Raw genomic sequence first — 26901 nt, forward strand, 5'->3', positions numbered from 1 at the left:
GTTGTGGAGTCACAACGTCTGGGATCCATGAGCGCCCCCTGCCATGAGGCAAGAGAACTGCCTGCCTCACCTCCAGTCTGTTCTCTGCCGTTTCTGATCGCTACTCAGCACACGAAACATGTTACCCAAACAGTTAGTGACAAAAAACAAACACTGTACCTTATATACATAAGCTAAATTATGAAAAATCAGTTTATACATTCAATGTTTTTAGCCATTTTATTGGCGACATACAGCCAGGAGGAGCATGCTCTCATCGAATGGCAGCCAGTGCCGTTAGCTCTGCCTCACCTCACTGCACGTCACTGTTCAACATATATTAAATTCTTACTTTAATGTCAGAATTTTGACTTTTTTCTCAAAATTCTGACTTTAACCTCTTTTCTTTTTTCTCAGAATCAGAATAATTTAAACAAAATTTAATTTTCAAACTCAAATCTACCAAGTAAATTTGGACAAAATGTATAAAGTGCATGTGAAGTGATTATTTATGTTACGACATAATTGATAAACACCTACAAATGTTTGGTTATTTATTTGGATTTTGACATAAATTGACAGAAGTCTTTATTTTGGCCCTTATATTCTTCCGTACTATTTTCATGTAAATGCAACAGTTAATTTAGTCAGTAACAGCTTTTTCGATAAAGTAACAACAGGATTGAATGAAAAGTCGGGTTGCAGATGTTAATTCATGTCAAACTTGGATAAATCTCACGATTAAAATGTTGAGCAGCTGTTTGCCGTCCAGCTGTGTTTGGAGTTATTTAGATTTTTTTCCCGTCTGATTTCCGATTTCAGTCCAAATAAACGCCACAGTCTGTATGTTTACCACTTAGTGCTTTGCAATACTTAAAAAGGCGACTTACAGAGTTTATTCAGGTCATTAAAAGCCTTGCGCTGGCTGCCTTTTGGCTGAAAGTGTAAAATCATTCATCTGGTTAATTTCCCATCTGAGAGCAGAAGCTGCTGCTGCCTTCGGGGAGAGCCTGCGGTCTTCTTACCGTCTGGATAATGGCTTTAAAAGTTGACATCCATGTCAGTCATACAGAGGCAGGTTGCATCGGTGTCAGCTTTTATTTATAACAACCAATTATAGAGCAGCAAGAGAGGGAGAAAGGAGAACTTTATGTATAAATCCTGGAAGAATAACCAGTCTGTAACCTGACTACGTTAGTGCTGCAAGATGAAGTCGTAAATGTGCTTCCACAATGTTTTTAGTTTGTGATCGAAATGTAACGTTTTCCCCAGGAAAGTTGAAACTAATGTACTGTTTCTTCATTAGCTCTCTGTTTCTGCGTCCCATTTTCTCACACGACGTAATGAAGCGTATTCCTAACCATTTTCTGTCTAAATTTGTAACGTCGTTAATGCTAATCCTTGCAGAATCCTTAAAAGTTTTGGTTTTTAGTCGCAGAGTAAACCACGAAGGAAAAGACAAAGCAGGAGAAGATTCGGTCGCCTTCGTCTTCTGTTCTTCTGTTACAGTTTAACTGAAAACTGCTTCAGTTTTTAATGTACTTAAGAAACATTTAGGATTTTTTTCATACCTTGGAATAGTAGTACTACACCTTCAACTTTTAAACATTTTGCAACCACAAATGTCATTTGGTTTTGAGATTTTGAGAAAGCAGTGTATGTCTAGTTTTGACACCTAAAGGTTTTTTTAGTCTGCTCTGTTCACTCACACTTTCAGTTATGACCAGTTACCTTCAGAAGTCGCCTATTTTAGTAAATATAAACTTTTTCACTTAATCTTATCTTAACTCCAGGTTTTCAAAGAGAAGTTTAGAAAACAAACAGAATCCTGAAGACCAGAAAGCTTGTAAGACAGCATTCGCTTGTGTTTAGTTCAGCTTTAGTTCGTTTACCTAGAAAGTCCGGTTCGTTTGGGGAGGTGTGAATGCGTAATCAAACTGTGATGCAGACCAAAATGGTGAACTCTGGTCCGCCTAAAAACCTTGGTCTCAGTTCGGTTGACGTGAACTCTGGTTCGGTTTGAATGTATATGTGAACGCCAAGCAGACCGGAGACTGCTCCAAAAACAGGAAGTGGACTACAGCGCAGGGCATTCTGGGTAAAGATATACAGAACAAATGTGTTAGCCTAGTGCTAGTGGGAGAAATGATTTGTTGTCTTTAATGAAAGACAAAAGAGAAATCCTACAACTGTTAAAACAGGAAGTTGCGCTCAGCGTCTTCTTCAGAGGTAATCATGTTTTTTCCTTGAGTAGCGCCCCCACAGGTGAGAAGGGGGAACAGGTTTTTCAAATGGCAGCCGCTAAAAATGGAACAAATGTTGCAACTTTGATCAAACCGAATCTGCCGGACTGTGAGGTGTGAAAACAGAGCAATCCTGGAAGTAAACCTGCTGGAGTCACTTCAGTCACTAAGACTGAAGAAAACTAAAACTAAAACTCTGAATCGACACCCAGAGCTACAGAGAATAGTTTAAATCGAAGTCTAAAACTTTTAGATCTAAATTAAACCACAGCTCATCAGCAGGACTCCAAGCTGAAGAGTTAATTCATGTATTTCATTTAGATGTGTTAGAGCAAAGTAAATACATGTTACAAGGGCCTACTCAAAGTACAGACCTTAAATAGATAGATAGTCTTACGGATAGATTTGCAAACTGACGTTTACAGAAGCCCTCTGTCTAATCCGACTGAACTTCAGCAACTCTACAAAGAACAGTCAGAAATCTAGTTTGTATCTAAAACTATATTCAAACTCATTCCATACTTTTATTTTCTGCAAAAATAAAATACGTTAAAGTTTGAGGTTTGAGTTTTAACTGTATCATTTCTCCTGCCAGGCACTATTACTCATATCTGACATTTTCTTTCTGCCCAGAAACCTTTGAGAAAGGCCGGTGTGGGCACAACTCTGTTGTTTTCTCATTTGTTTCATTCGCAGCAGGTTGCAGCCCTTTTCAGTAAGGTTGCTGCATTAAACATGACATTTATACAAGTAGGCAAACATCAAGGGAAACTTTTGTCTTCATGTTTTATGCAGATCATATATCAGCTGCATGTTTGACCTCAGGATGGCCTTAAGGGATATTAACCTCATTTAAATTACTTTATTCAAATTTTTCCCAACGTAAAGTCACTTTCACAGATTTATGGTTACAAAAAAAATGTTAATTAAACTCAAACTGTGGCGGAAAAGCCACTGGTGGATTTATTTAATCAGAATCGGCTTCATTATGTGCAAAAACTATGAATTTTCTTCAGTTTTGGGCGTTTGCAGCAGCAGACGGGGCAGACATGTGAGGTGGTATTTGTTTTTCAGATGAAAGGAGCATCACACTGGGTTTTACTCTTAGTGATTTTGTTTTAAGTGCCAGGACAGCCGTGTCAGTCTGGATCAATGTTGGGATCAATTTTTGTTTCTTTTTATGTCTCTCTTGGTTTTCTAATTTGAGAGAATCACATTTCAAGGTTTTGTGTGGAGAACAAACAAATCTTTTTGTCCTTGAATCGTTTGGACCCGTCAGACTGAGGCGCCTCACTTCACTGGCAGATTTATTTCAAGATTTCTTTTGTTGTTTTGTAAGCTGTGCATGGATTGATTGTTATTGCTGCAGCAGGGATTTGCTGCTACGGAATACTTAATGTGTCAAGAAATTGGAAAAATTCACTCTGACTAAATCTATTAAAGAAAAAAAAAAAACCTGATCCAGATCTAAATAAATCAATAAATGTGTTTTTGTAGGTGATGTGTAGCCAGTCAGAAAGCAGGACATTCATGCTGAAGGTGCGTTTTGCCTTCATGGCTTGTTTTAAGGAAATAATTTCTTAATACTGATGAAAAAGTGGCAGATTATTTCACTTATAACAAGACATTTTCCCATACTATGAGCTGATTTTTTTGCTGCCAGTGAAACTAGAACTTTTTCATCAATACTAAAACATGATTTACTTAAAAAGGCTCAATTTCTTGCTAAAAAGTTACTTATAAGTTAGTTTCGACTTATTTCCAGTGTGCTACGATGTTTGTAATAGAAACTAGACGAAACGTACTTGGTAAGATTTTGTGTTTTTGCAGTGCAACTAAGATTTATTTTTTTATTGTCATGTTCAAAGTTTCTCAGGTATGGAGACCCTAAAGGGACACTGAAGGAAAAAATTAAAAAAATTAACTTTCAGAAGCTGCGTATCCATTACAAATACTCTTAAAAAATGTGTAAAAAAACAAAACATTTTCGCAGTTGCGGTCTTTCCATTAAATAAGAATAATTCACATATGAATAAGTTTGTTCATGAGTTATTAAAAAACATCATCCTAAAACTACTTCCTGTCGTCTTCTTCGTGGTTTTCATCAGTGGCAACATCCGGTTGTTGATAATGTGACTGGTGCGATGTGAAAAGAGTGTTTCCATTGCAGTTTTGCAAAATAAACCAATTTTGATACGGCCAAAAAAAATAATCTTCTAAGCAAACTTACTTTAAAATGTCAAATTGCGCAATTTTATACTCAATGGAAACACAGCAAGATACTCTAGAAAGTTTACTTTTTACATTTTTAGGGTCAAAATTTAAAATCTCGCTGTGTGGATTAGGCATGCATGATGAAAAGAAAGACCGATCGACGGCTGCCACCGGCCGGACGCAGCTGTTTGATAAAAAATGATGAAGCCTGATTTATCTGATGCCCGTCTGACAGCAGCGAGGCGCGTCGGCCTTTAGTCTTTACTGGACCCCTGCTGGGAAGTCAAACCTGTCCGGACAGATCCGTGTTTCCACCAGGTGTGTTTACAAGATGGCGATCTAAACGTTGCATCAGAAAGGTCAAATGTCATGTCATGGTGAGGAGATTCCAGCGGTGTCCAAAGATACGTGATATTAGGCATTTATATCCCCATAATGTGTTTTATTTGGCAGAACAAAGGAGGAAACTTAAAACAGGAAATTTAATCGTAGACGTTCTGATTTTTCTGCCAGACATGTGGAAACATTTCTGCACCAAATGTCAGATTTCAGCTGGAGAGTCGCTGAATGTTTCAGTTGCTGCGAGTGTTGATGGATAGCATTTGTTCATGAAGCAGACTGAGTTATTAGAATATACAAGGCGAGCCTGTGTTGTTCAGCGTGTTCCAGACAGAGGAAAGTGCTCAACAAAAGCCTGAGTCACTGCTAGATTTATGCACGAAACACTCATTTCAGCGCAGGGGGAAATTATCTGCATGCTCTGTATGTGGCTGTTGGTTGGCTTCCATGTGTTTGCATGCGGAGAAACGTTGGAGAGCGTTGTGTTGCTGCAGAATGATGATGATAATGATGATGATGATGATGGTTAGAGAGCCTCGTGACCAGCTGTCTGAAAAGGTCAAAACGATGCCATGTTTATGCAGTTTGTCACAGACTGCGGCCTCTAATTATCTCTATAAACGCAACCAAAACATTGTCTGTAACTTCATGACACAATTCATAATTCATGCTCCATTAAAGCTTCGCTGTCCCAACTCATTTACCAGCAGACGGGACCAGCATGACGATAATAAGATGATTGATTGGATTATTTTCAGACCGGCGATTATTTGGCTCAGGCAGACAATAAATAAGAAGTAAATTACGAGAATATCTGAGACTTTCCTTATTTTAAAGAAACACAGATTATCTGTTGGATACTGTACTGTCATGTTTTCTTTAAAAGTTCAAAGGTTGAACATTTTTTACTTTTCATTTCAACATTTTTTTCTAGAAATTTTCTGAGACAAATCAAAAATGTAGAATTTTTACCTAGCAAATTTTGACTTTTTAAACTCAGAAAATTTAATGTTTTTTCTAGAAAAATTCTGATATCTCAAAATTTCAGATTTTTTTCTTGCAAATTTTGACTTTTCAAACTCAGAAATTTCAGCGTTTTTTCCTAGACATTTTCTGACATTAATCCCAAAATCTCTGAGTTTTTTGACATATTTGTAGCCGATTTTTGTCTTTTCAAAGTAATAAATTTCCAAGTTTTTTACTTTGAAAAGACCTGATATTTAATCTGAAAATTTTTGAGGTTTTTTATAGAATATTTTGACTTTTCAAGTTGATAAATTTCAGTGTTTTTTGTTGAAAATTTCTAAGATTAATCTTAAAGTTTCTGAGTTTTTTCTAGCAGATGTTTAAACTCATCAACTTTAAAATGTTTTCCAGAAAATTTCTGATATTAATCATAAAATTTGTGAGATTTTTTTGTAGCAAAATTTAGACTTTTAAAATTTATAAATTTCCAAGTCTTTCTAGAAAATTTCTGAGATGAATTTAAAAAACAATTCTAGAAACGTTTTGATTTCACAAACTCATTAACTCCTAAGTTTTTTGTAGAACATTTCTGATATTAATCGAAAAAGTTCTTTCAACTCAAATATTTGACTTTTCAAACTGATGAATTTCCATGATTTTTTCATTCATATATTTCTACAAAATTTCTGAGCTGAACCAAAAATTTTTTATGTCAATCTCAAATTTTTCTGAGGATTTTCTGAGAATAAGGTTCCAAGTTTTTCTACAAAATTTCTGAGATGAATTTTGAAATTTGTGAAGTTTTTTTCCACAAATTTTGACTTTTTGAACTCATAAAATTCCATATTTTTTCTAGAAAATTTCTGAGATAAAACCTAATATTACTGAGTGTTTTGAGGAAATGTACTGTTTTTGTTTCCATGTATACTGGCCCTAATGTCGTATTACTAGAGAGCCAATGGAGGGACTGTAAAATGGTTGTGACATAATTTTATTTTTTGTGAGTAGCATTGCCACTCTTCTTTATTAAATGCATTTTCTGGACATTTTTTACTGAAATTTCATCAGAGTGAGTTGCAGCAGCCTGTAAGAGATGGAAGGATGGCCAAGTCTTCCGGCATCATTCAGGTTGACGGATGGAAGAAACCTTCCGATATTTTCTAGGTGACAGAATGAAGTGTGTAAAATGTGTTTCTGAGGAAACGTAGGAACCAAACACCGTTTAATCAAAAACAGGAGTACATAGATTTGTTTTCAAGATGGAGGATTTGACTCTTCGGCTTCAAAAGCAGCTGAAGTTAGTTTTAAAAACATTTCTGTTTCTGTCAGATATTCTGTTTTTAAACTAATGTGATTTTATGTCTCCAGGTTGAGATATATTACGTTCAGATTCAGTGACAATAATTTAAAAATTCAATTCAAAAGTTCAACATTCAGAGGTTTAAGAATGCCTCTTTTGAGCCACCAAAACCATTATTGACAAAAACCGATTTTAAGCTCTTGAGCTGTTTTTAGAAGCAGTAGGAAACCAAATGGAAGCACAAAAAGTGTGAATTTTGCATAACATTTCCCCCTTGAAGTAAATTTTTACTTCTCATCTAGAGTTTCATTGATTTGTGAGCAGCCATTTCAACCACAACTCCGGTAAACACGTTTTGATCTCTGTTGGTGTTTCCATCTAAACTCGTGGCGTCGACGAGAAAAGCCTCCAACGTTTCTGCTGCCTGTGAGGTTTGCAGGAAAGATGGAGGTAATCATCTATTCCAGTCTGCAATCTGATGTTATTCAGTGTTCAGCAGCGTGTTCATGCATGGCACACAGTCAGTGTTCTGCAGAGAAGTGACATTCCACCCCATTTAAAAAACACCAGATGCCTGTCAGCCTTTTCTTACCATCCTCCCTCTCTGATCCGCAGGCTCACTTGTGAAATATGCATTTATTAAAGCGCAGTGAAGTCTGCTGACTCCTCTACTGATGACATTATTACTCAGTGAGCAGCGAGTGAAGCAGCTGATTCAAGGTGCACCAGTGAGATGTTTCCGAGAATCGGCTCAGGAAAAGGATCTTCACACCGAGGTTCCTTCCACACAGTTCAGTACCTTTAAATGCACGGCAACGTTTGTTTTCTCAAGACTGACTCAAGAAAACCATCTAGAAAACGTACATGCGGGAAAACGGGGAATGAGCTCGTTATCTTGAGAAAACAGGAAATTAACTCATCATTATCTCAAAAAAAACATATGGAAAGTATATGCAGAAAATGTTCAAAGTTAGCAAAGAGGCTAAAAAAACTAAAACTAAATTAGCTGAGCTGTTAGCGCCTGGCTGGATTAGCTGATTAGCTGCTTTCCCATCACTTCCAGCTAATTTGACCATCAACACAGTTTGACCAGTAAATTCTTCACCGTCTTTCATTGCTGTTTATTAGAAAGCGTTTAATCTTTTTATTTATAATTTTGTGCAGTTTTGCTTCACAGAAACTTTGCATTCTATTCATAAATGTTTTCAGCTTTGTTACTATGTAAAAAAACATGCTGGGAAGCAAAACGGTTAGTTTGTGACAACAGAGGAAAACTAATGGAATAAGTTGTAATAATTTATGTTTAAATCAAAAGTTTTGCTGTGCACTGAGTAAATAGTATTTCTGTTTGTGTCGGAGGAATTTCCTTACTGTTACGGTTTTAGATTGTTTTTTGATTGCAGCTTTTAAGCTTTAATCATTTGTTGTGATGTGTAACCATAGCAACAAGGTGTTAATCAGCGGGGAGTGGCCGATTAACGCAGGAAAGAAATATTTATTTCATTTGCCTTTGGGATCAATAAAAAATGTTGTAATTTGAAAACATTTACGGTTTATAAAATGTGGTTAATTTATCTGAGGTCACATTTTTTGGTGTGTCATGAAACATACAATTATTTTCATATTTTTACAGTTTGACACTGTTCAGGTGAGTAAATAACTCCAACATTATCCACACAATTAGGTTCATTTTTCACTATTCATGGTGAAAATCATGTATATTTTACTCTCTAAATGCTTTTAGAGAAAGAAAATCCAGATTTTCTGAAGCTCAGATGCTTAACGCTGTAACAGACTGGATGCCCAGAGAAAAAAACCAGCCCTCCTTTATCTGTTCATTGTAGTGTTGGATGATTAGCTACCTGAAAGGTAAGAAAATGTTCTGTAAATGTGACTCAATGGGTGGAACAGAAAAAGCAGCTCAGCGAGGGCCGACTGTGAAAGCCTGACCAGAGGAGACGGCGGCTGCGGAAGCAGGTGTAGAAAATAAATCAATGGCTGGAATTGATTTTGTTAACTTGAGGCAGTGGTGCAAGACCAATCGCATAACAGGAAGCTGGGTCAGGCAGGAAGGAGAGGGAGCAAAGGGCGAGAGGAGAGGAGCAGAACAGAAATCCCAAAATGCAGAGGACAAAATATGAAATCCATAAATAAATAAATTTAAAAAACACCTTTTCCCCCCTGCAACCGTGAAGCAGGAAGATGAGGGTTGCTCACTGATTGTGAGTGGATTTGTTGTTTGTCTTGGCAGAGATCCGGGAAGCGTTTAGGGTGCTGGATCGTGATGGAAACGGGTTCATTTCCAAGCAGGAGCTGGGAATGGCCATGCGGTCTCTGGGGTACATGCCCAGCGAGGTGGAGCTGGCCATCATCATGCAGAGACTCGACATGGACGGTGAGTCACGGCCGCACTCGGCTGCAGAGACGGATTCGCTCGGCATCAGACGGAAAACGGCTCATTGTTGTACAAACGGTCGCAACAAACACCAAATCCTACCAAGGACAGCTTTTAATGCAAATGTCTTGGTGCACTTGAAGTAAGACAACAGTAACTTAAAAGTAACTTTGCATCAATTTACAGAAGGTTGTTTTCATGTCTGTAAAAATTTGAATGTTTTAAGTCGATAATTACTTTATATTGATGAAAAATACTAGTTCCATTGGCAGATTATTTCATTTGTTGTAAGTGAAATAATCTGCCAGTGGAATTTACTAGAACTTGGTTGCTTGGTAACAACCTGGGCGAGGCTGGGGTTGCTAGGTAACGGGACAGTGAAATATTCTACCAGAGGAACTACAACGTTGTAATCAATATTTCAGTCTTATTTACTTACAATAAGCTCCTATTTCTTGCTGAAAAGTTACTTGCGACTTAGTTTAGTCTAATTTCAGGTTCTCTAAGATATTTTAACTAAAGAGTAGATCAAAATTACTTGGTATGAATTGGTGTTTTCACACTCAAAGCATAATTTTTTTGTGTGCATATCTTAAAAACTTCAACATAAGTGTATAAATATACAATTTACTGTCTTTAATGTTGTGCCTGTTTTACTACTACGAAAATATCAAATGTTACCACGTTTCAAAACAGCTTTTCCTACGTTTCCTATGTTTGCATTTTTGTTCAAATTTTAAAAATCTGAACCCAATTATTTTCTGCACAGCCAGCTTACCTTTCACCTTTTAATCAAAACACATGAAAAAACTTTTTACTTTTTCTGAAAATATTATCTGTATCAAGCAAAGTCTGAGACAAACACCAGTTAGAATAAAAATGCCTGTCGGCTTATAGAGGATGTTCAGAGCACTGCAAAAACGCAAAATACTACAAAGTATTTTTGATTAGTTTCTACTGTAAATATCTCAGTACTCTAGAAATAAGATAAACTAACTAACAAGTAACTTTTTAGCAAAGTATTAGGAGTTTGTTTTAAGTAACTAATTTCTTAGTATTGATGCCAATCTCCCATTGGCAGATTATTTTTTCCCATCTTATAATTTGAACTTTGTCATCAATATTAAGGAAATATTAACTTAAAACAAACTCCTGTATGTTGCTGACAAATTACTTATGTTAGTTTTGTATTATTTCAAGTGTACTAACATATTTGCAATAGAAATTAGACCAAAATTACTTGGTAAGATTTTGTGTTTTTACAGTGTGGTAGAATAAATTCTTTTTTATTCTTGACAACCTTTTTACCTTCTGAACCTCGCACTTTCCTCCAGACATTATTGTCCTGCATTATTTATCACTTCAATAAAGAGGTGCCGTACTTTGTTTTAAATTCATGAAGCCAATTTCAAGCTGCAGCCCTGATTCATCGCCAGAGTTTGGAAAAAGGGTTTAAATTTAAGTCTGAGCGTTTACATGATAATTAGTAGGAAGAGAGACGGCATTAAAGAGAGGGATGATATTAGCAGACGACTGGGATTGGATTTTGGTGATTATATTTTGGCCAGATGAGATGTAGTGAACATTTGATCCTTGCTAACCTGCTGATTTTCAGCCTTGCAGCAAAGTTCAGCTAATCACAAAATCGACGGCTATCAGTTCTGCTAACTCACATTAGCTCTGTGAAACTATGTCTGCTTTTTGTTTCCCTCATTTGATTTTCCTCCACTTTAGCTCTTAGTTTCTGCTCTCTTTCAAGTGAACTCGAGTGACTTTGCTCATGCGTGCACAAATTCACTTCTGTAATAATTCATTTGTTCAGTTTCCAGCTGCTGGGTTGTAAAAAATGTAAGGGAAAAAAGAGGTGAAAAGCAGGAGGCTTTGACTGTGACGGACACAGAAAGTGACTCAGTGACTTTGTGCCGAATGTTGAGCTGTCACAAACTGCGCCTACAAAATGAGATCCAGCATCCATGATGTGTTTGGTAAAAAAAAAAAAAAAAAGGTTCACATTTGTTCCACAGCATTAGGCTGCGCTGTAAAGAGAGCACTCTTCGTTTAGTAGCTTTCATGCAAGATCATAACAAAACATTACTGTTTAAGTTTCAAAAATGATTACAAAACTCACTCCATGTAATTTCATTACAATGTTAACTTGTTAATTTATAAGTATTTCTACCATTTTCAAACACACAGACTGGTTAGCTTTGGTAGCTTGCAGATAAATGCACAAAGTTTACACAGATTAGACAAAAACAAACAAACTCTGATACAAAAATTTGACAGAATATTTAATTTTTTCCATGTTTTTAATTTGTAGCTTCAATATTTTTCCTTTTTAGTTAAAATTCTGTTGTTTTTAGTGAATATTAATGAATATTTAGGTGCTGTGGCTGAATCTGCATGCAGTGTGGGTACTGGAGCATGCGGACGGCTAAGCAGAGAGCTATTTTAGTCATTACTGTATTATTCATATTAAACAAGCTCACACACTAATGCCGTACGCTGATGGTGTGGGTAGTGCAATCATATCAGAGAGATTTAACCCACATGGCATATTCATATTCAGATCCAATTTTATCGATAAATTCACTGCATTTTTGAGGCGATTTGATGCGACAGAGAAGCACAGCTTCAGTCCAGACTAAAGCAAAGAATTCACTGGTAGTAAAGACAAAACCCAAAACATTAAGACCAGATAAAAATGGTAGAAATTCACATTTTGTTCTGCTGGAACATCAGAAATTTCTAAACAAAGCTTCAAAATGCAAAAAAAACAACAAAATGAGCTTCTCATAAAATGATTTTGACTTCAAAAATACAAAATCTTACCAAGAAATTTTGGTCTAGTTTTTACAGCAAATGTCTTAGTGCACTCGATAAGAGAAAACTAACTTACAAGTAACTTTTCAGCAGGATATAGGAACTTGTTTTAAGTCAATCATTTCTTAATATTGAAGAAAAGGTTTTAGTTTCATTGGCAGATTATTTCACTTTTAGCAAGACATTTTCCCATTTTATAAATGATAATCTTTCATTGGAACAAAAACTTTTCCCTCAGCATAATGGAATCATTTACATCAAACAAGTTTCTATATCTTGTTTAACATTTACTTGTAAGTTTTGTTTTATTTCAAGTGTAATGAGACATTTGAACTAGAAGCCAGACCAAAAATACTTGGTAAGATTTTGTGTTTTTGCAGTGTCCACTTTGAAATGTTACTCATTTTTGGTGATTTTTAATCAGTCTGCATAGCATCGCAGTTCAAATTGATTTACTTAATAAAAACACAAAATTAAAAAGCAACAAAAACAACATAAAGTAAACAGTTGAGAAACCAAACGGTACATTTTAATGTCAGATATGTTGGTCAGTGTTCCATGTATTATTAATCAGAAGCAACTCTAAACAGGTGAGTTTTAACTTTGATTTAAATGAACTCTGTGTTTCGGTTGTTTCGCAGTTTTCTGGAAGTTTGTTCCAGATTTTCGATGCGTAGAAGCTGAATGCTGCTTCTCCTTTCGAACCTTTCAATTCACAGGAAAAAAAAACAACATAATGCTGAAAGAACAAAACTAGTTCATAAATAAATGAGCACCACTGGTCGTCTTTCAGGTGACGGACAGGTGGATTTTGAGGAGTTCATGACGATTCTGGGCCCCAAGCTGCTGTCGTCTGAAACGAGAGAAGGCTTTCTGGGCAGCACGATAGACACCATCTTCTGGCAGGTAAACCTGGATCCCTTTCAGCTGCTGCTGTGGCTTTTATTGGGATTTAACCCAACTGTTCACCTGGTGGCGTGTCGGATGCTGACGCGTCAGATCTGAAACGTTAGAAAAAATGGAACTGAAGGCGATGAACGTGAAAGCTGTCAGATGTAAATTCAGGATTAGAGGAGAAAAAGTGAGTAAAACTGACTGATAAAATAGAATTAGTCCAATAAAAAAAGAAACAAACAGGTGTGTGTGCGGGCGTGTGTAGGGGTGTGTGTGTGTGGGCGTGTATGGGTATGTGTGTGTGAGAAAAGGGCAGGATATCTGGCACCTGTAAAGCTTTTACCAGAATCTCCATCTTGACCAGCGTTACCTCCGGGTCACGACCTTGTGGTTTGCACTGTAAAACTGCAGGCTGGGTGAACTCACTGCCAACAAGATCGGCTTATTAAAATACGCTGCTGGTTTCCACATTTTGTTTTCTGTAATAAAAGTTTGCCTGGGAGCGATGGGTCTCCTGTGGATTGTAAAGGAAGCTTAGAGAGGAGGAAATAAACGGCAACGCTTGATTTATGACGATTATAAGTCGAAGTAACTCATAAATGATGTGTTGAAGATTCACTTTGTTTTTTATAGTCTGTGATATTTTGGGAATGTGAATGTAAAGAGCTTGGTTATTGCTTTACAAGGTCTGTTTGAAGTAAAAGTTAAATGTTGAAAGGTTTTTGTTTCAAGAGTTGCGTCGCTCACGGTGGCAGCATATTTTATTCCTTGTTTTATAGACTTTTTTCATAATTGTTGCTATTATGGACAATTATTTTATCTGGTTTTGGATTCTGTGCAGCTGGAAGAATTCACTTTTTTTACTTCCAGACAGTTGCTATGAATCATTACTGTAGCAACATGTTATTATATAATTGGGAACAGCTTATTAGCATCTTACAAGCTCAAATAGCACCTGAACTTTGACCCCCAAATCTCAGACGAGATGAAAAGGAGACTTCTTGGATGCATAGCAGAGAGAGAAGGAAGTTTGTATCATTTTTCCCCATCAGCCATAATTGATAAGGATCATATCCCCTACTCTAACATCTCTCTGACCACCCATCATCCATTTTTGTTGATTTCTTTAGTTTTATGAGTAAAACAATGTTACTTTATATTATTATTATTATGGTGTAATTAAATCCTTTTCTCTTTTAACCAGATAAAACAAAAGTAGATTTGATGTTTTGTGAACATTTCTTAATAAACATTTATTTATGGAAAAATGTATAAAAATTATTTAGTCTGCAAGATGTTAAAACTATATTTTACTTTAAGACCCAATTTAAGCAGTAACCTCAGGTGAAACAAATTCAGATTCAGTTCAGAAAAACTTTATTAATCCCAAAGGGAAATTAAATAAATCTGTAAACCTAAAATCTGCAACCCCTATTCCTTTACTTTTTTTCCATTTCAAGTCAAACAAATCAAACATTTGACAAAAAAAATTATTTTAACAACTGGAAAAATTTAGACATTGTTAAAAATAATGATAAAATCCAGAACAATACTAAATAAAACGTTAGTAAATCACCTGGAATTTTTAAACTAATTCCTCCATATTTCTTATGCCTAATAAGCTAAAATGACTTGGATGTAAAATATGCTGGTGATTACATAACAATACATACTACTGTGAAGAGACTAAAATATGATTTCAAACGTGGCAAACTTGATCAAAATAAATATTTTATTTAATCCAAGTGTTAAAAACCCAGCAGGGTTGGCTGCACATTCCCAACTCACAGATTTTGAGCCAAGAATGCCATTTAATTTTTCACATTTAACAGATTTAAGGTTTTGCATTTTTATATTGAGATTATTTTGAACTGCAGTGACCTCAAGCTTCATAAAGCAGAACTAAGGTTTCTGGAAGCAGCTTTATTATTCGATAAGTTCTTGAGAAGGAAAACCTTCGTAAAGAGGAACTCTGTGTAACCCTTTGGATAATCACCCGTTATCAACGGTTTTCATGATGCTACATCTGTCTTTTTCTGGTGTTTTGCTGAGATTTGTCTGGATGGAGGCCGAGGACTGGGATATTTAAAGTGTTGCATAAACAGGCAGAGCGTTTCTGAACCTCAGATCGAGTTCTGCTTTCATCGGCTTTAACCTCGGAGGAGAGAAGTTCGCATCTTGTCCTGGCTGGGAGATTTTCTCATCCCAATAAAATCAGTCAAAGTGTCACATCCTCACCAGCTGGGGCGATGGGATAGTGAGTCACTGGTGTCACACACATACACACACACGCCTTCCTACTCACTTGGATTAGCTCTGAAAGACTTGGGGATTGTATCTAATCATCCCCTTAGATAATTACATGTCTGTAATTGAGAAGCTGTAAACGTTTCTCTGTTCTTTGTTTTGCTAATCGTCAGATGGGTAATTAGCAAAGTGTTTACTGAATTTTGAGGAGTAAACAGATGGAGTCTCCTGACTATTTGACCAGAATAAACAATGCATACAAAGCTTGTTGTTGTTGTTTGGTTTCTTTAACCATTAAGAATATATAATCTTGTAGGTTTGACGGCCACTAATTGTGTCCGATTAGTTTTTTGGATGTTTTGACACTTCACAGTTTGTTCGACTTGCATTTGTTACATTCTCAGCTGCTCTGGTTCTCTTTCATCTGTTCCCCTCCTCACCTGTGGGGGCGCTACTCAAGCAAACAACGCGAAAACCTCAAAAGAAGGAACGGAGAGTAACTTTCTTCTTCATAAAATGTAAATAAAAATAGAGTTTAATAAAAAGTTAACACAACTTACTGCTGTAAGTTTAATTTTCACAAACTCACATATTTAGGTTCAAAATCCTAAAACTGTCTAAATTTATTTGACTTAGATAGCAGAAGGCAGTAGACACAACCGAATGCGACTCAACTGTTTTACAGTGCAGTGGCATGCCTCCTCATTCTCCATGTCAGTAATGTCATCAGCTTGATGCAAACTGTCACTGGATGAAATGTTTCAAACTGAGAAGAAAAAAAAGCCTCTCATAAATGTGAGTAAATAGTTACTGACGTCATAATTGTCACAATATCTGGTAATAATATTGAACTATTTTATAAATGTATTTATGATGGATACAACCGTGGAGTCGAAAATGTAAAATATATTTCAAAAAGTAGAACAAACCGAACCAAGGAAGTATTTTAGAGTGAATGGTTTCCTTTGTGTTTGTTGTTAAACTGCAGCTCTGCTGGTCGTCTGATTTCCTATAACTTCCTGACAGAACAGCAGGAAGCAGCTTATTTTAGAGCGTCGCTCTGTAATCATTCTGGGAGCTCAACGCCCACCATCTATATGAAAAAAAACAAAAAAACAACCAACGTTGACTATTAAAGTCTCTGTTTTATGAGATCCAGTTGGCCTTTCTCTTTGTCTCCCAACAGAACGTAGCTCAAATGCAAAACATTTTATTTTTAGTTTTGCTCCTTAAGTCAAATAAATTTGGCCAGTTTCAGATTTTTAGCCTAAATGTGAGTTTGTGAAGGATAAACTTACAGTAGTGAGTTGTGTTAACTTTCTGTTAATTTCATCAAACCTCCAGTTGTTGAATAAACTAGAGTTTTTAAGATAGCACTTAAAAAAACTGAATAAAAAATAGACAGGAGTGGGAACCATTTCCCAGAATGCTTAGTGGCATATTTTTTGTGTGTTTTCTTAATGTAAATGTTTATTTTAATGCAGCTGACAGTTTGCAAAGCTTGAGGATAATGTTCTCTTCTCATTAAGTGTTTCTGAGCTGAATTCATTGAGATGTTTAATAAAATTCATCATCAGATCGGATAATAAACCATCAACATAAACCACCTTCAAATGTTTTACAGTGTAAAAATCCCTAGAACATTTTCTTCTAATCTCTTCACATTATAAATTTAAAGCTGCTGCACATTAAACATTCATAAGAACATACCTGGCGTCAGACGTTGGCATCACGTATAGCATCCTGTGAGACATCAAGCTGTGTAAAACACAAACCCTGTTTTTCTTACTCTGACGAGTCGGCTGGTTTCTGACGTTCCCATCCTTCTTAAAGTTATTTAGCAGAATTTAACTCTGTACTCTTACGTTGAACCTTCATTTTCTGTTTTTCTTCCGATGCCGAAAGCTTTATAGGACGTTATTGGAGATCATCAGGATGTTAAATGACCCACTTCAAAATGTATTTTATTCCATTAGTTGTGGAAATGACAGAAGTCCCTCTGAACCAATGACTGCTGTCGTGGCAAAAAACAAAACACATTTTCTGGGAAGGAAACGAGTGAGACGGAAAAGCCAAATGGTAGTTTGTGTATTTATTGTTGAGCTCACAGGGTGAAGCATCAGCCTGGCTGCAAAAAGGCTGAAGAGGAAATAAAGAGATGAATCCGTTTTACAGAAGATAATCAAATCTCTGATTTAAACCAAAACAACCTCTTATTTGGTTAAATAAGATTAAAAAAATACTCTTATTATCTGGAAATGTTTGGACTTTTAGTATAATTTCTGTTTCTGTTTTGATACACTGCAAAAACACAAAATCTTACCAAGTATTTTTAGTCTAGTTTATAGTGCAATTGTCTTAGTGCATTTTAAATAAGACAAAACTAACTTACAAGTAACTTTTTAGTAAGAAATGGAGGCTTGTTTTAAGTAAATAATTCCTTAGTATTGATGAAAAATATCTAGTTTCATATAGCATGGAAAAAATATCTTGTTATAAGTGAAATAATCTGCCGATGGAACCAGAACATTTTCATAAATATTCAGGAGTCATTTACTTAAAATAACGCTCTAAAATAAAATGTGACTTATTAGTTAGTTTTGTCTTATGTCAGGTGTACTAAGATATTTGCACTAAACTAGACCAAAACTACTGGCCCTGCGAGGCAGAGCCTCACCTGTCATCATGGAAAAATAATATATAATGATAAAATAATTTATATCGCTATTTTCACCCTCTGGTTTTTACTATAAAGTACCTTTTTTTCATTTAGCTTAACCAATTCTGATTATGTTTTTGTTTCAAAATCGCTGAATTTTCCCATTTTCATGTTCGAATAACTTTATCAATTTTGAAACCATAAAAACCAAATTTGGTTGTTTCTCTAACTTTGGTTAAATTGTTTTTAAGACAATTTGGATTTTTTTTCCTTGTACATTGGGATTTAAAGCAGAACCTTAATTAAACTGAATCTGTAAATATGTGGATAATACTCTTTTGTTTCAGTAAAATCCTCCTTTTTTCCATTTCCTAACAGTCACTGCAGACACTCCCGTCGTAAATCGTTGCCATTAATCTTCTTTTTATCAGTCCTTTGTGCCGGGGGAACAGTTTGAATTCATATCGACTTTGGAACAACTCATCTGTGATGAATAATACATGCAGCGCAATGATTTTTATTTTCTACGGAGACAGGTGAAGGAATAACTCCACATTGGAGCCGCAGCCTCCGGAGGAAAGACGTGGCTCCTTCTCAGACACACACAGTTTATAAAGGCAAACATGAACTTTATCTGCTGCTGTTTTCACACTTCTGTTTGGGATTTTACTGGATTATTGTTTCAATCTGGTAAATAATAAGTTTCTCTATTTACAAGGTGAGTTTTTCTTAAAAACGTTTATAGCACAATTTTAGCAACAGGGGAATTCAAAGTGATTTAAGAGATTAAAGGGAAAATAAAACAACAAACAAGCAAAAACATCACAACTCAAAATAAAGGAAAACAATGAAAACCAAACTACAGTTCATGAACTTCCTGTTGTTATTTAAGACTTGATTTAAAGGAACTCAGTGTTTCAGCAGTTTTTTAGTTTTCTGGAAGTTTGTTCCAGATTTGTGGTGCATAGAAGCTGAATGCTGCTTCTGCCTGTTTGGTTCTGGTTCTGGTTCTGCACACAGGACGGACCTGAAGGCTGGTAGAATAACAGAGAAGGTTTAATGCATTTTGCTTCTAAGCTGTTCAGTGATTTATAAACTAAGAGAAATATTTTAAAGTTTATTCTCTATGAGTATTAGGGCCACGCTAAGGAAATAAAACAAAGTAAAATTACGAGAATAAATTCATAATAACATGATTTTATAATATCATAAAGTCATGTTATGAATTTTATTATGACTTTATAACAACATAAAGTCATATTATTATGACTATTATTACTTTATAATGTTATAAAGTGATAAGTTTTCATAATATTAAAAATAATTTATATCTACTATGTTGTATATCTTAAGACTTTGTTATATATTACGATAAAATCCTATTATGAGAATAAAGAAATTACATTATTTTCATAAAGTCATTTCTTTATTTATTCTCATATTATTATGACTTTATTCTTGTATTATTTCAACTTTATTTTTGTCTGGAGCATCAAACTACAAATCGCTGCTGCTGTCAAAAACTACAGGAAACATCCCAGCTCTGTAATTGTACATAAATATTAAGGTGCAGTCTTCTGTTTTATTCATTACTAATTTCATGCAATAAAATGAAGAAAAAAGAGTAATACTAATTAAAGAATCATACATTGCAATTTCCTAGATTTTTCTTTTTAAATTCAGTTGAGGTGAAACGATGAAAATGGCCGACCTTTACGTCATTCTTTGTGTTAAAATGTGAAAACTGAGCCGCATATCTAATTATGTTTATAAATCTGGTTTGTTTTTACTTTTGTATTTTTTTACATCTCTTCCCTGTTTGCTGTTCTTTACATATAGTTAAAAACAAACGCTGACCATCTGTTTCTAAATTAGTTATGAAATTTAAATCTTGCTAGGAAGAGTTGAACTGAATCAGCCGCATAATTGAAGCAGTTTCCTGAACTCCAGGGCAGAAGTGCTGAAAGTGAAACAGGAAGTCACCTATAGAGGTGCTGACTGGCAGAGTTTCTGGCAGGAACTGTGAGGAGAGCCAGCGCCTCTCTGGCAAACAGCTGCTGGCTGTTGGAGAGATTCAGCGAAGCACGCCAGGTCGGCCGGGAGGGAGAAACAAACCGCCTTTCCTTCTGCAGACGAGGCCCTGATTAGCAATGAAGGTGGCGCGGAGACGTGACGTCAGCGGCAGCTAATCAGTGCTAACACACGCGCTCACGTCTTCCCCTTCCCTCCATAATCGGCCTCCTCTGACCCACCGAGCGCCTCGCTTAACGCTGTGCTCTTCAGAATCCAGCTCACAGGTTTGGAGGTGAATTATGGAGAATTATCGAAGTGCAGATGACTCCATTTGTCTCAATCCTGCCAGGCTTTCTCAGCGCGACTGCGCCTGGGGGAGCAGGATTTGGATCGCCTGCCAGATTCCTTCTCTCCTGGGTTTTCAGGTTCACATTAAATGTGGGCAACCTCCATTAACCAGGCATGAAAATGAAATGTTCTGGTTCAATTTGGAAGAAGTAGAAACAGAGTCAATCAAGTGCTTACAACTACACTCACTGGGATTATTATCGATGTTTGTCATTATTTATGTGCAGAGGTGGGCAGAGTAGCCAAAAATAGTACTTGAGTAACATTAAAACTACTTCAACATATTTTTACTCTAGTAAATTCAAAAGTAGCCGTCCAAAAAAGAGAGAGTAAAAAAGTATTTGGTAAAAAGTCTACTCAAGTACAGAGTAACTGATCAAATGATCAATCATTTAATATTTAAAAATGACATCAGCAAAATATAAAGTTAAGTGGAAATTTTGGTATTTTAAGGACTTAAATGATTCATATAAAAAGCATAATCACAAAATAACTAAATGAGGCAAAAGTAAAAGTTTCCACTTCAGTTTCTTTCAATATAAAACTGATGAAACTTTTCCAGAAACTGCAGGTGTGTGTCTGTGTCTGGTGAATTTTTGGTTAAAACATGTTGGTTTTTCATTCAGCAGGTAGAAAATCCAGAAGTTTTACTTAAGTAAGAGTAGAAATACTTCGTAATAAAATTACTCAAAGTACAACTTAATAAAAATACTCCCAAATGTAGTCCCCAAAAGTACATTTAAAAAAAAATGACTCAACTAAGATTTGACTTGCTGCTTTATTTTCTAAATTGAAACCATAAAAACCAAAGTCAGCTGTTGCTCTGATTGGAAATGTTTTTCTTTTTAAAAACAGTTTAATTAGGACTTTTTTTCTAATGTACTGCGGAAGAACATTGGAATTAGAAACAGAACCTACATTAAACTTGAGCTTTAAATATCTGGATCACCATTGCAAGTCAACAATTTGAGGAAAGACTTGCCAAAAGAAACCAAAGATTTCAGTGTCTTCCCGCCCAATAGTCCTGTAGATTCGGTTCGATTCGGGACAAAAGTTGCAACATTTATTACATTTTCAGCTGCTGCGGTTTGATTGTACACTGGATCGTGCCGAACAAACCAAAACCTTTAAAAAACCTGTTCCCCTCCTCGCCTGTGGGGGCGCTGCACCAAGAACCACTGAAGGAAACGATATAAAAACATCTGAAGAAGTTATTTTGTTTAAATTAGTTTTTAGTTGAACAAATAAAAATAAAAAGGAAAAATATAAAAAATACTGTGAGATTTTAAACTTGACATTCATGCCATTCTTGTCTCTGAAAACATGATATTTAAAAATCTAGACCCAAAACAAAGCAGCTGGAAGAAAAGAAGGACTTTTGTTCAGTCCCTGCAGAGTTTGCTGCAGCGTTTGGACGAACGCAGTGAGTCAGACTGACAACTGACTGTTCTTACCCTGAAAAAACAGGAACTGCTTTCAGGATTCTTGTCAAAAAGCTGCATTAGCGATCAGAAAGCATCGTAAGTGCAGCCTGAAACCTTCTGACATTTCTCTATCTGCTGTCGTCTGCTGCTACAGAAGACCTCGGTGACAGTTTGCGTTTCCCTCCTCATCCAGACCCAATCTCCTTATGTTTCATACTGCTTTAATTGCATGTGAGTCAGCTTGACTACCTCGGTGAGTCACGTCATTACAGAGCTTTCTCGTCCAGACCGCGGCCCTGCACAGTGTCAGCAGCACATTACTGCATTTTCTGCACAGTCGCTTAAACTTTCGGTGCGGACTCCCACGCACCGGAGAGGCGTTTGTGTCACCGAGGGGCCAGAATTTTAATTACGAGTCTGCCAATCAAAACAAAGCGACTACATCACAGAGTAAAATCACATTCAGATGAATGGGGGGAATATTCAGCGGCTCAGTGTGAGAAAGAAAACAGAGCCGGTGCTCATTGTTAATCATTTCACAGTGTTGGTTGGTGTTCATCCTTCTAGCAGTTCCTCCAGACAAAAGGAATTTAGATGTATTAAATAATCATTGGTGGATTAGTTGCATAAGCCTTATATATTTGTAATTTTTTTAAAGTCATTCTAAATTCAAATGTACAAGCTAAGCTAGTCTTTTATGCACAAGTGTAAAAGTGTAAGAATGCCTGCCAATAAACTAATAGCAATATACAAAAGGTAGAATATTCAATATATAGAATATACGCTGAACTCGGGTCCAGAACCGCACGGCATTCTGGGAGATGTAGGCAGAGGAAAGACTTTAGCTGTTTATGGCTAGCTAAGCTAGGTTGGTGGAATCAACTCACTCACTTACTCTTTGGTTGCTTGGCAACAACTTGCCGGGTAAGAAGCAGTTTCAAATTGCCCCCAGTCTCCCTCCCAACCTTGGTTACCTAGCAACGACCTGCTGAGTCATTCGCGCAGCAGCAGTTTGAAGCTTTGCCACAATTACGGCTTAAAAATAAATAATAATAATAATAAAAACAATGCAGTGAAGTGAAAAATGTGGATAAAAAGGGAGTTTGGTCATATTTAAGATATTTAAAACCACAAATTATCAAAATTCATAATCGAGACCCAATTTCAAGGCGTTAAGGCATTTTTATAACAACTGAATTTAACATATTTACTTTATTATGCTACAAAATAGCACTATGTGCCTGGAAAATATATAATCTGTATATGTATGTATTTATGGAATATTCATATACAACTGCTACATTCGTTTTAGTGAGAAATTGACATTTTTCAGTCTTTTTTTGTCGTCATCATTAATAAACTTTTGAGGTCTGGAGAGTATGACATGGAGATTTCTGGAGTTCAATGAAAAAACACAAAATACTACCAAGTATTTCAGGTCTGGTTTCTAGTGCAGATATCTTAGTACAACTCGAAATGACACAAACTAACACGTAACTTTTCAGCAAGATATATGAGCTTATTTAAAGTAAATAATTGCTCAACATTGATGACAGATCATTTTACTTATAACAAGGCATTTCCCCCATGTTTTAAGTTAATTTAACTACCAACGGGACAAGTCCTTTTTCATCAATATTAAGGAATTATTTACTTAAACTAAGCCTGTATATCTTGCTAAAAAGTTAGTTTATCTTATTTCAAGTGTATGAAGATATTTGCACTTTAAATTAGACCAAAACTGCTTGGTAGGTTTTTGTGTCTGCAGTGTTTTCTAGTTTCTCTGAGCCCGGTTCTGGCCTCAGTTGGATGGAACATCTTAGGGAAGATTGGCAGCTTTTCCCCGCTTGTGAATTATCCTCCTTACTGTAGATTGATGGACTTCAAATTGTTTGGAAATGGCCTTATAACCCATTGTAGATTGATAAGTTGCAACTTTTGCTTTTCTAAGGTCGTTGCTGATGCAACACAAGCAAATGCTTCCCATCAAAGCGTCAGTAGATGAGGTCACACTGATGGGAATCTGTCAGGAACAATCAATGACACTTGTCCTCTAAAACCATGCAGCAGCTGAGACACTTGGGAGTAAAGGACACATTTTAGGATTTTATTTTGAAAGGCCTTTTTTCTGTTAAATTATTGAGTAAATACATTTTATTTATTGTTTTTAATTTACTATTCGGGTTAACCAACCATCAGATTGGTGCAAAGTTCAGCTTTCCAGAGATTCACAAAGTCCTGGTCATTCATGGAGATTCTTTAGAAATGTGGATGCTAACATTAGCGTTAGCATGTTTAGCATTGAGATGCTATTTTAGGCCTGAACAGCTTTGCTGACAGGCTAGCTTCGTTTCCAGTGTCCCATCAGATGGTTTTTTGTAGCGAAATTTAACCCTGAGTGGGTCAAGAGAAGCAGGTTTGTCTTCCACTGCTGTTGTTAGCGAGTCAAATTTATGGGCGTACCAGAAACGCAGTACAAAGGTTCCAGCTCGAGACCTTTTTGTTTTAATAGAAAAGAAATTCAACTAATTGCACTAAAATTTTTAAACGGGCTGTATTATGTAGTATCCAGGAAGTACCTTTAGTTGTATAAAAATGTGACATGTATAAAATAATACTTTGACTTTGTAATTTATTGGGTCTCTGTCTCTTTTAAAGGTTTTGTTGGCTCGAGTGGCCTTTATTTGATAGTTAATTGACAGGAAAGTGGGTAATGAGAGAAGGGAAAGACATGCGACAAAGGTCGCCAAACCTGCGACGGCCGCGTCGAGGACTAAGGCCTCCTTATGTGGGTTGTGCTTAACCCCGGCGCCACCACAGCACACCGGGTCTCTGTCTCTTTAAAAACTCCTGCTCTTTCTGAAAGCCCTCCTTCAGGAAGTCGTTACAACACGGCTCCTCCATTAACCTTTAACATTTTTACCAGCATTTGACTGAGAAGTAGCTCCTATAATGAGCTCAGCAGTTCCACCAGGTGTTTGCTAGTTGCTGCTGGCTAGTCTGAAGGAACTGAGTGGGGGAGTTAAAGGGAAGGCCTCCTTTGTTAGCTGGAAGCTTGGAAATTACGAAACTGGAGCTCCAAGAAGGAGCTGTGTCCTCGAAGGCGGGGCTAGGTTCACCCAGGCGTTTTCGCATCTGAGTGGTTGCCATGGAGATTAAAGGATTTCTCAAACACGCGTTAAAGAATCCAGGCAACACTCAGGTACGTTATAACATGATGTTAAGCTAAAAAAAATTATTCTACACAATATTGCCCTTTGAACATATTTAAATTAATTAATCTAAATTAACCGCAGCCCTCCTGTGAAGACTTTTTTACAGGGTTACTGTCACTTTAAGAATGAGAAACACTATTTTGCTCATGTAAGACTTTGGTTGATCTATTTTGCCTTGGATTAAACTAAAACCCTGGTGAATGTTTCCTGTTTCATTTAGAAAATTTAAACTTTAAGAAAAACTTTCCATTTCCTCCTGTTTTTTGTTTTGTTGTTGCTGTTGTTGTTGTTGTTGTTGTTGCTGTGAGCGTTGTTGTTGTTGTTGTTGTTGCTGTTGTTGTTGTTGTTGCTGCTGTGAGCGTTGTTGTTGTTGCTGTTGCTGTTGTTGTTGTTGTTGCTGTTGTTGTTGTTGCTGTTGCTGTGAGCGTTGTTGTTGTTGCTGTTGTTGTTGTTGTTGCTGTTGCTGTGAGCGTTGTTGTTGCTGTTGCTGTTGTTGTTGTTGTTGTTGCTGTGAGCGTTGTTGTTGCTGTTGCTGTTGTTGTTGTTGCTGTTGCTGTTGTTGTTGTTGTTGTTGCTGTTGCTGTGAGCGTTGTTGTTGTTGTTGCTGTTGCTGTTGTTGTTGTTGTTGTTGCTGTTGCTGTGAGCGTTTCTCTTGTCTGGATTCCTCCTGTTATCTTCCTCGTTGATCGTCGGTGATGATAAGGACTCACAGAGGATGCAGGCCTGCCGGTGGCCCCCAGGGAGCTCTTACTGCCCGCTCTGGTCCAGGTTAATCTGACTTTTTCTCCCTCATTAATCAAAGTAACTGTAATTGACTATTGATGAGCGGTTTAAGCTGATTCCACGTCTTTGCCTTCGGGTTAACACCTCTGTCTTTTTGATGCATTGCTCACAGTGGAGCCCAAAATGAGTGAAAGTCTGGAAGAAATAGTGAATTTTACTCAACTTTACTCAAGTTTGACAGATATGTTCATTGATCCTTCTTTAGAGTCGATGAGATTTTCCGTGAAGGTTCATTTCATTGTAGTTTGTCCCGTCACTTCCAACGCCTCACTGCCTCATCCAAACCACGTCTGAGCGCTGATCCATTTTCCTGTTAGTTGTTGCTCCCCTGGTGCCTGTTAAGTTTTCTCTTTGCCTAAATTAATCTCCTGCCTCTTGACTGCTGGGTGATGCAGCGGTAATGGAGACATAAATTTCTCCTGAGCGCTCTGGGCCTCTGAACCGAAAGGTTGCTTAAAAGCGCAGATCGATGTCGGTTCCTTCGCGTTCCCTTTTAACGGGGAGGAAAACGTGTGCAAGTGGAACCTTCTGCATTTAGAAAGCTTATTAATTTAAAACCGTTTTTAACATTTAACCTGACGGTCAAAGGTGTTTTTGTTTTATGTCCTTCAGTGATAAAACTTTGAGCTAGTTTGTGATAATGGCCAGAAATAACTGTTACACTGTAAAATCTAACTAGTTAAAAAATATTATCTCAAAAGAAGTAAGCACAAGATTAGTGAGTAAAAAAGCATAATTTATTTTACGTAAGCAGAAAAACTAATGAAAAAAATTCTGTTCAAATTAACCAAATCAGTTTTCTTAAGTCTTTCCTCTTTCTCTCATTTCTTTTTTTTAAATTAAGGTTTTATTGGCTCTAGTGGCCGTCGCTGCCACTTCACACAATTATTAATTACATCAAATTTTGAAATAAATAATGTATAGAAATATTCTGTCTGATAAAATATACAGTAAAGATTAATTCACTCTCACTCTGGACCATCTTTGTCGATTATTTCTTTAATCATGAGTCAGATTGGATAAATTATTGGCTCCAGAAAAGAAAAAAAAACTCAGGTA

General features: G+C 36.4%; 1 protein-coding gene across 2 annotated transcripts in view; it reads left to right on the forward strand.

The window, feature by feature from the left end:
- caln1 (calneuron 1) overlaps positions 1–26901 on the forward strand; it is a 63895-nt gene that overhangs the window by 20002 nt on the left and 16992 nt on the right. For both annotated transcript variants that reach the window (XM_032544950.1, XM_032544949.1), the window contains exons 3-4: positions 9293–9436; positions 13053–13165. In XM_032544950.1, the coding sequence (XP_032400841.1) occupies positions 9293–9436; positions 13053–13165 (257 nt within the window). The remainder of the gene's footprint in view (positions 1–9292; positions 9437–13052; positions 13166–26901) is intronic.

Source organism: Xiphophorus hellerii, chromosome 18 (assembly GCF_003331165.1).
Source record: "Xiphophorus hellerii strain 12219 chromosome 18, Xiphophorus_hellerii-4.1, whole genome shotgun sequence".
NCBI lineage: Eukaryota > Metazoa > Chordata > Actinopteri > Cyprinodontiformes > Poeciliidae > Xiphophorus > Xiphophorus hellerii.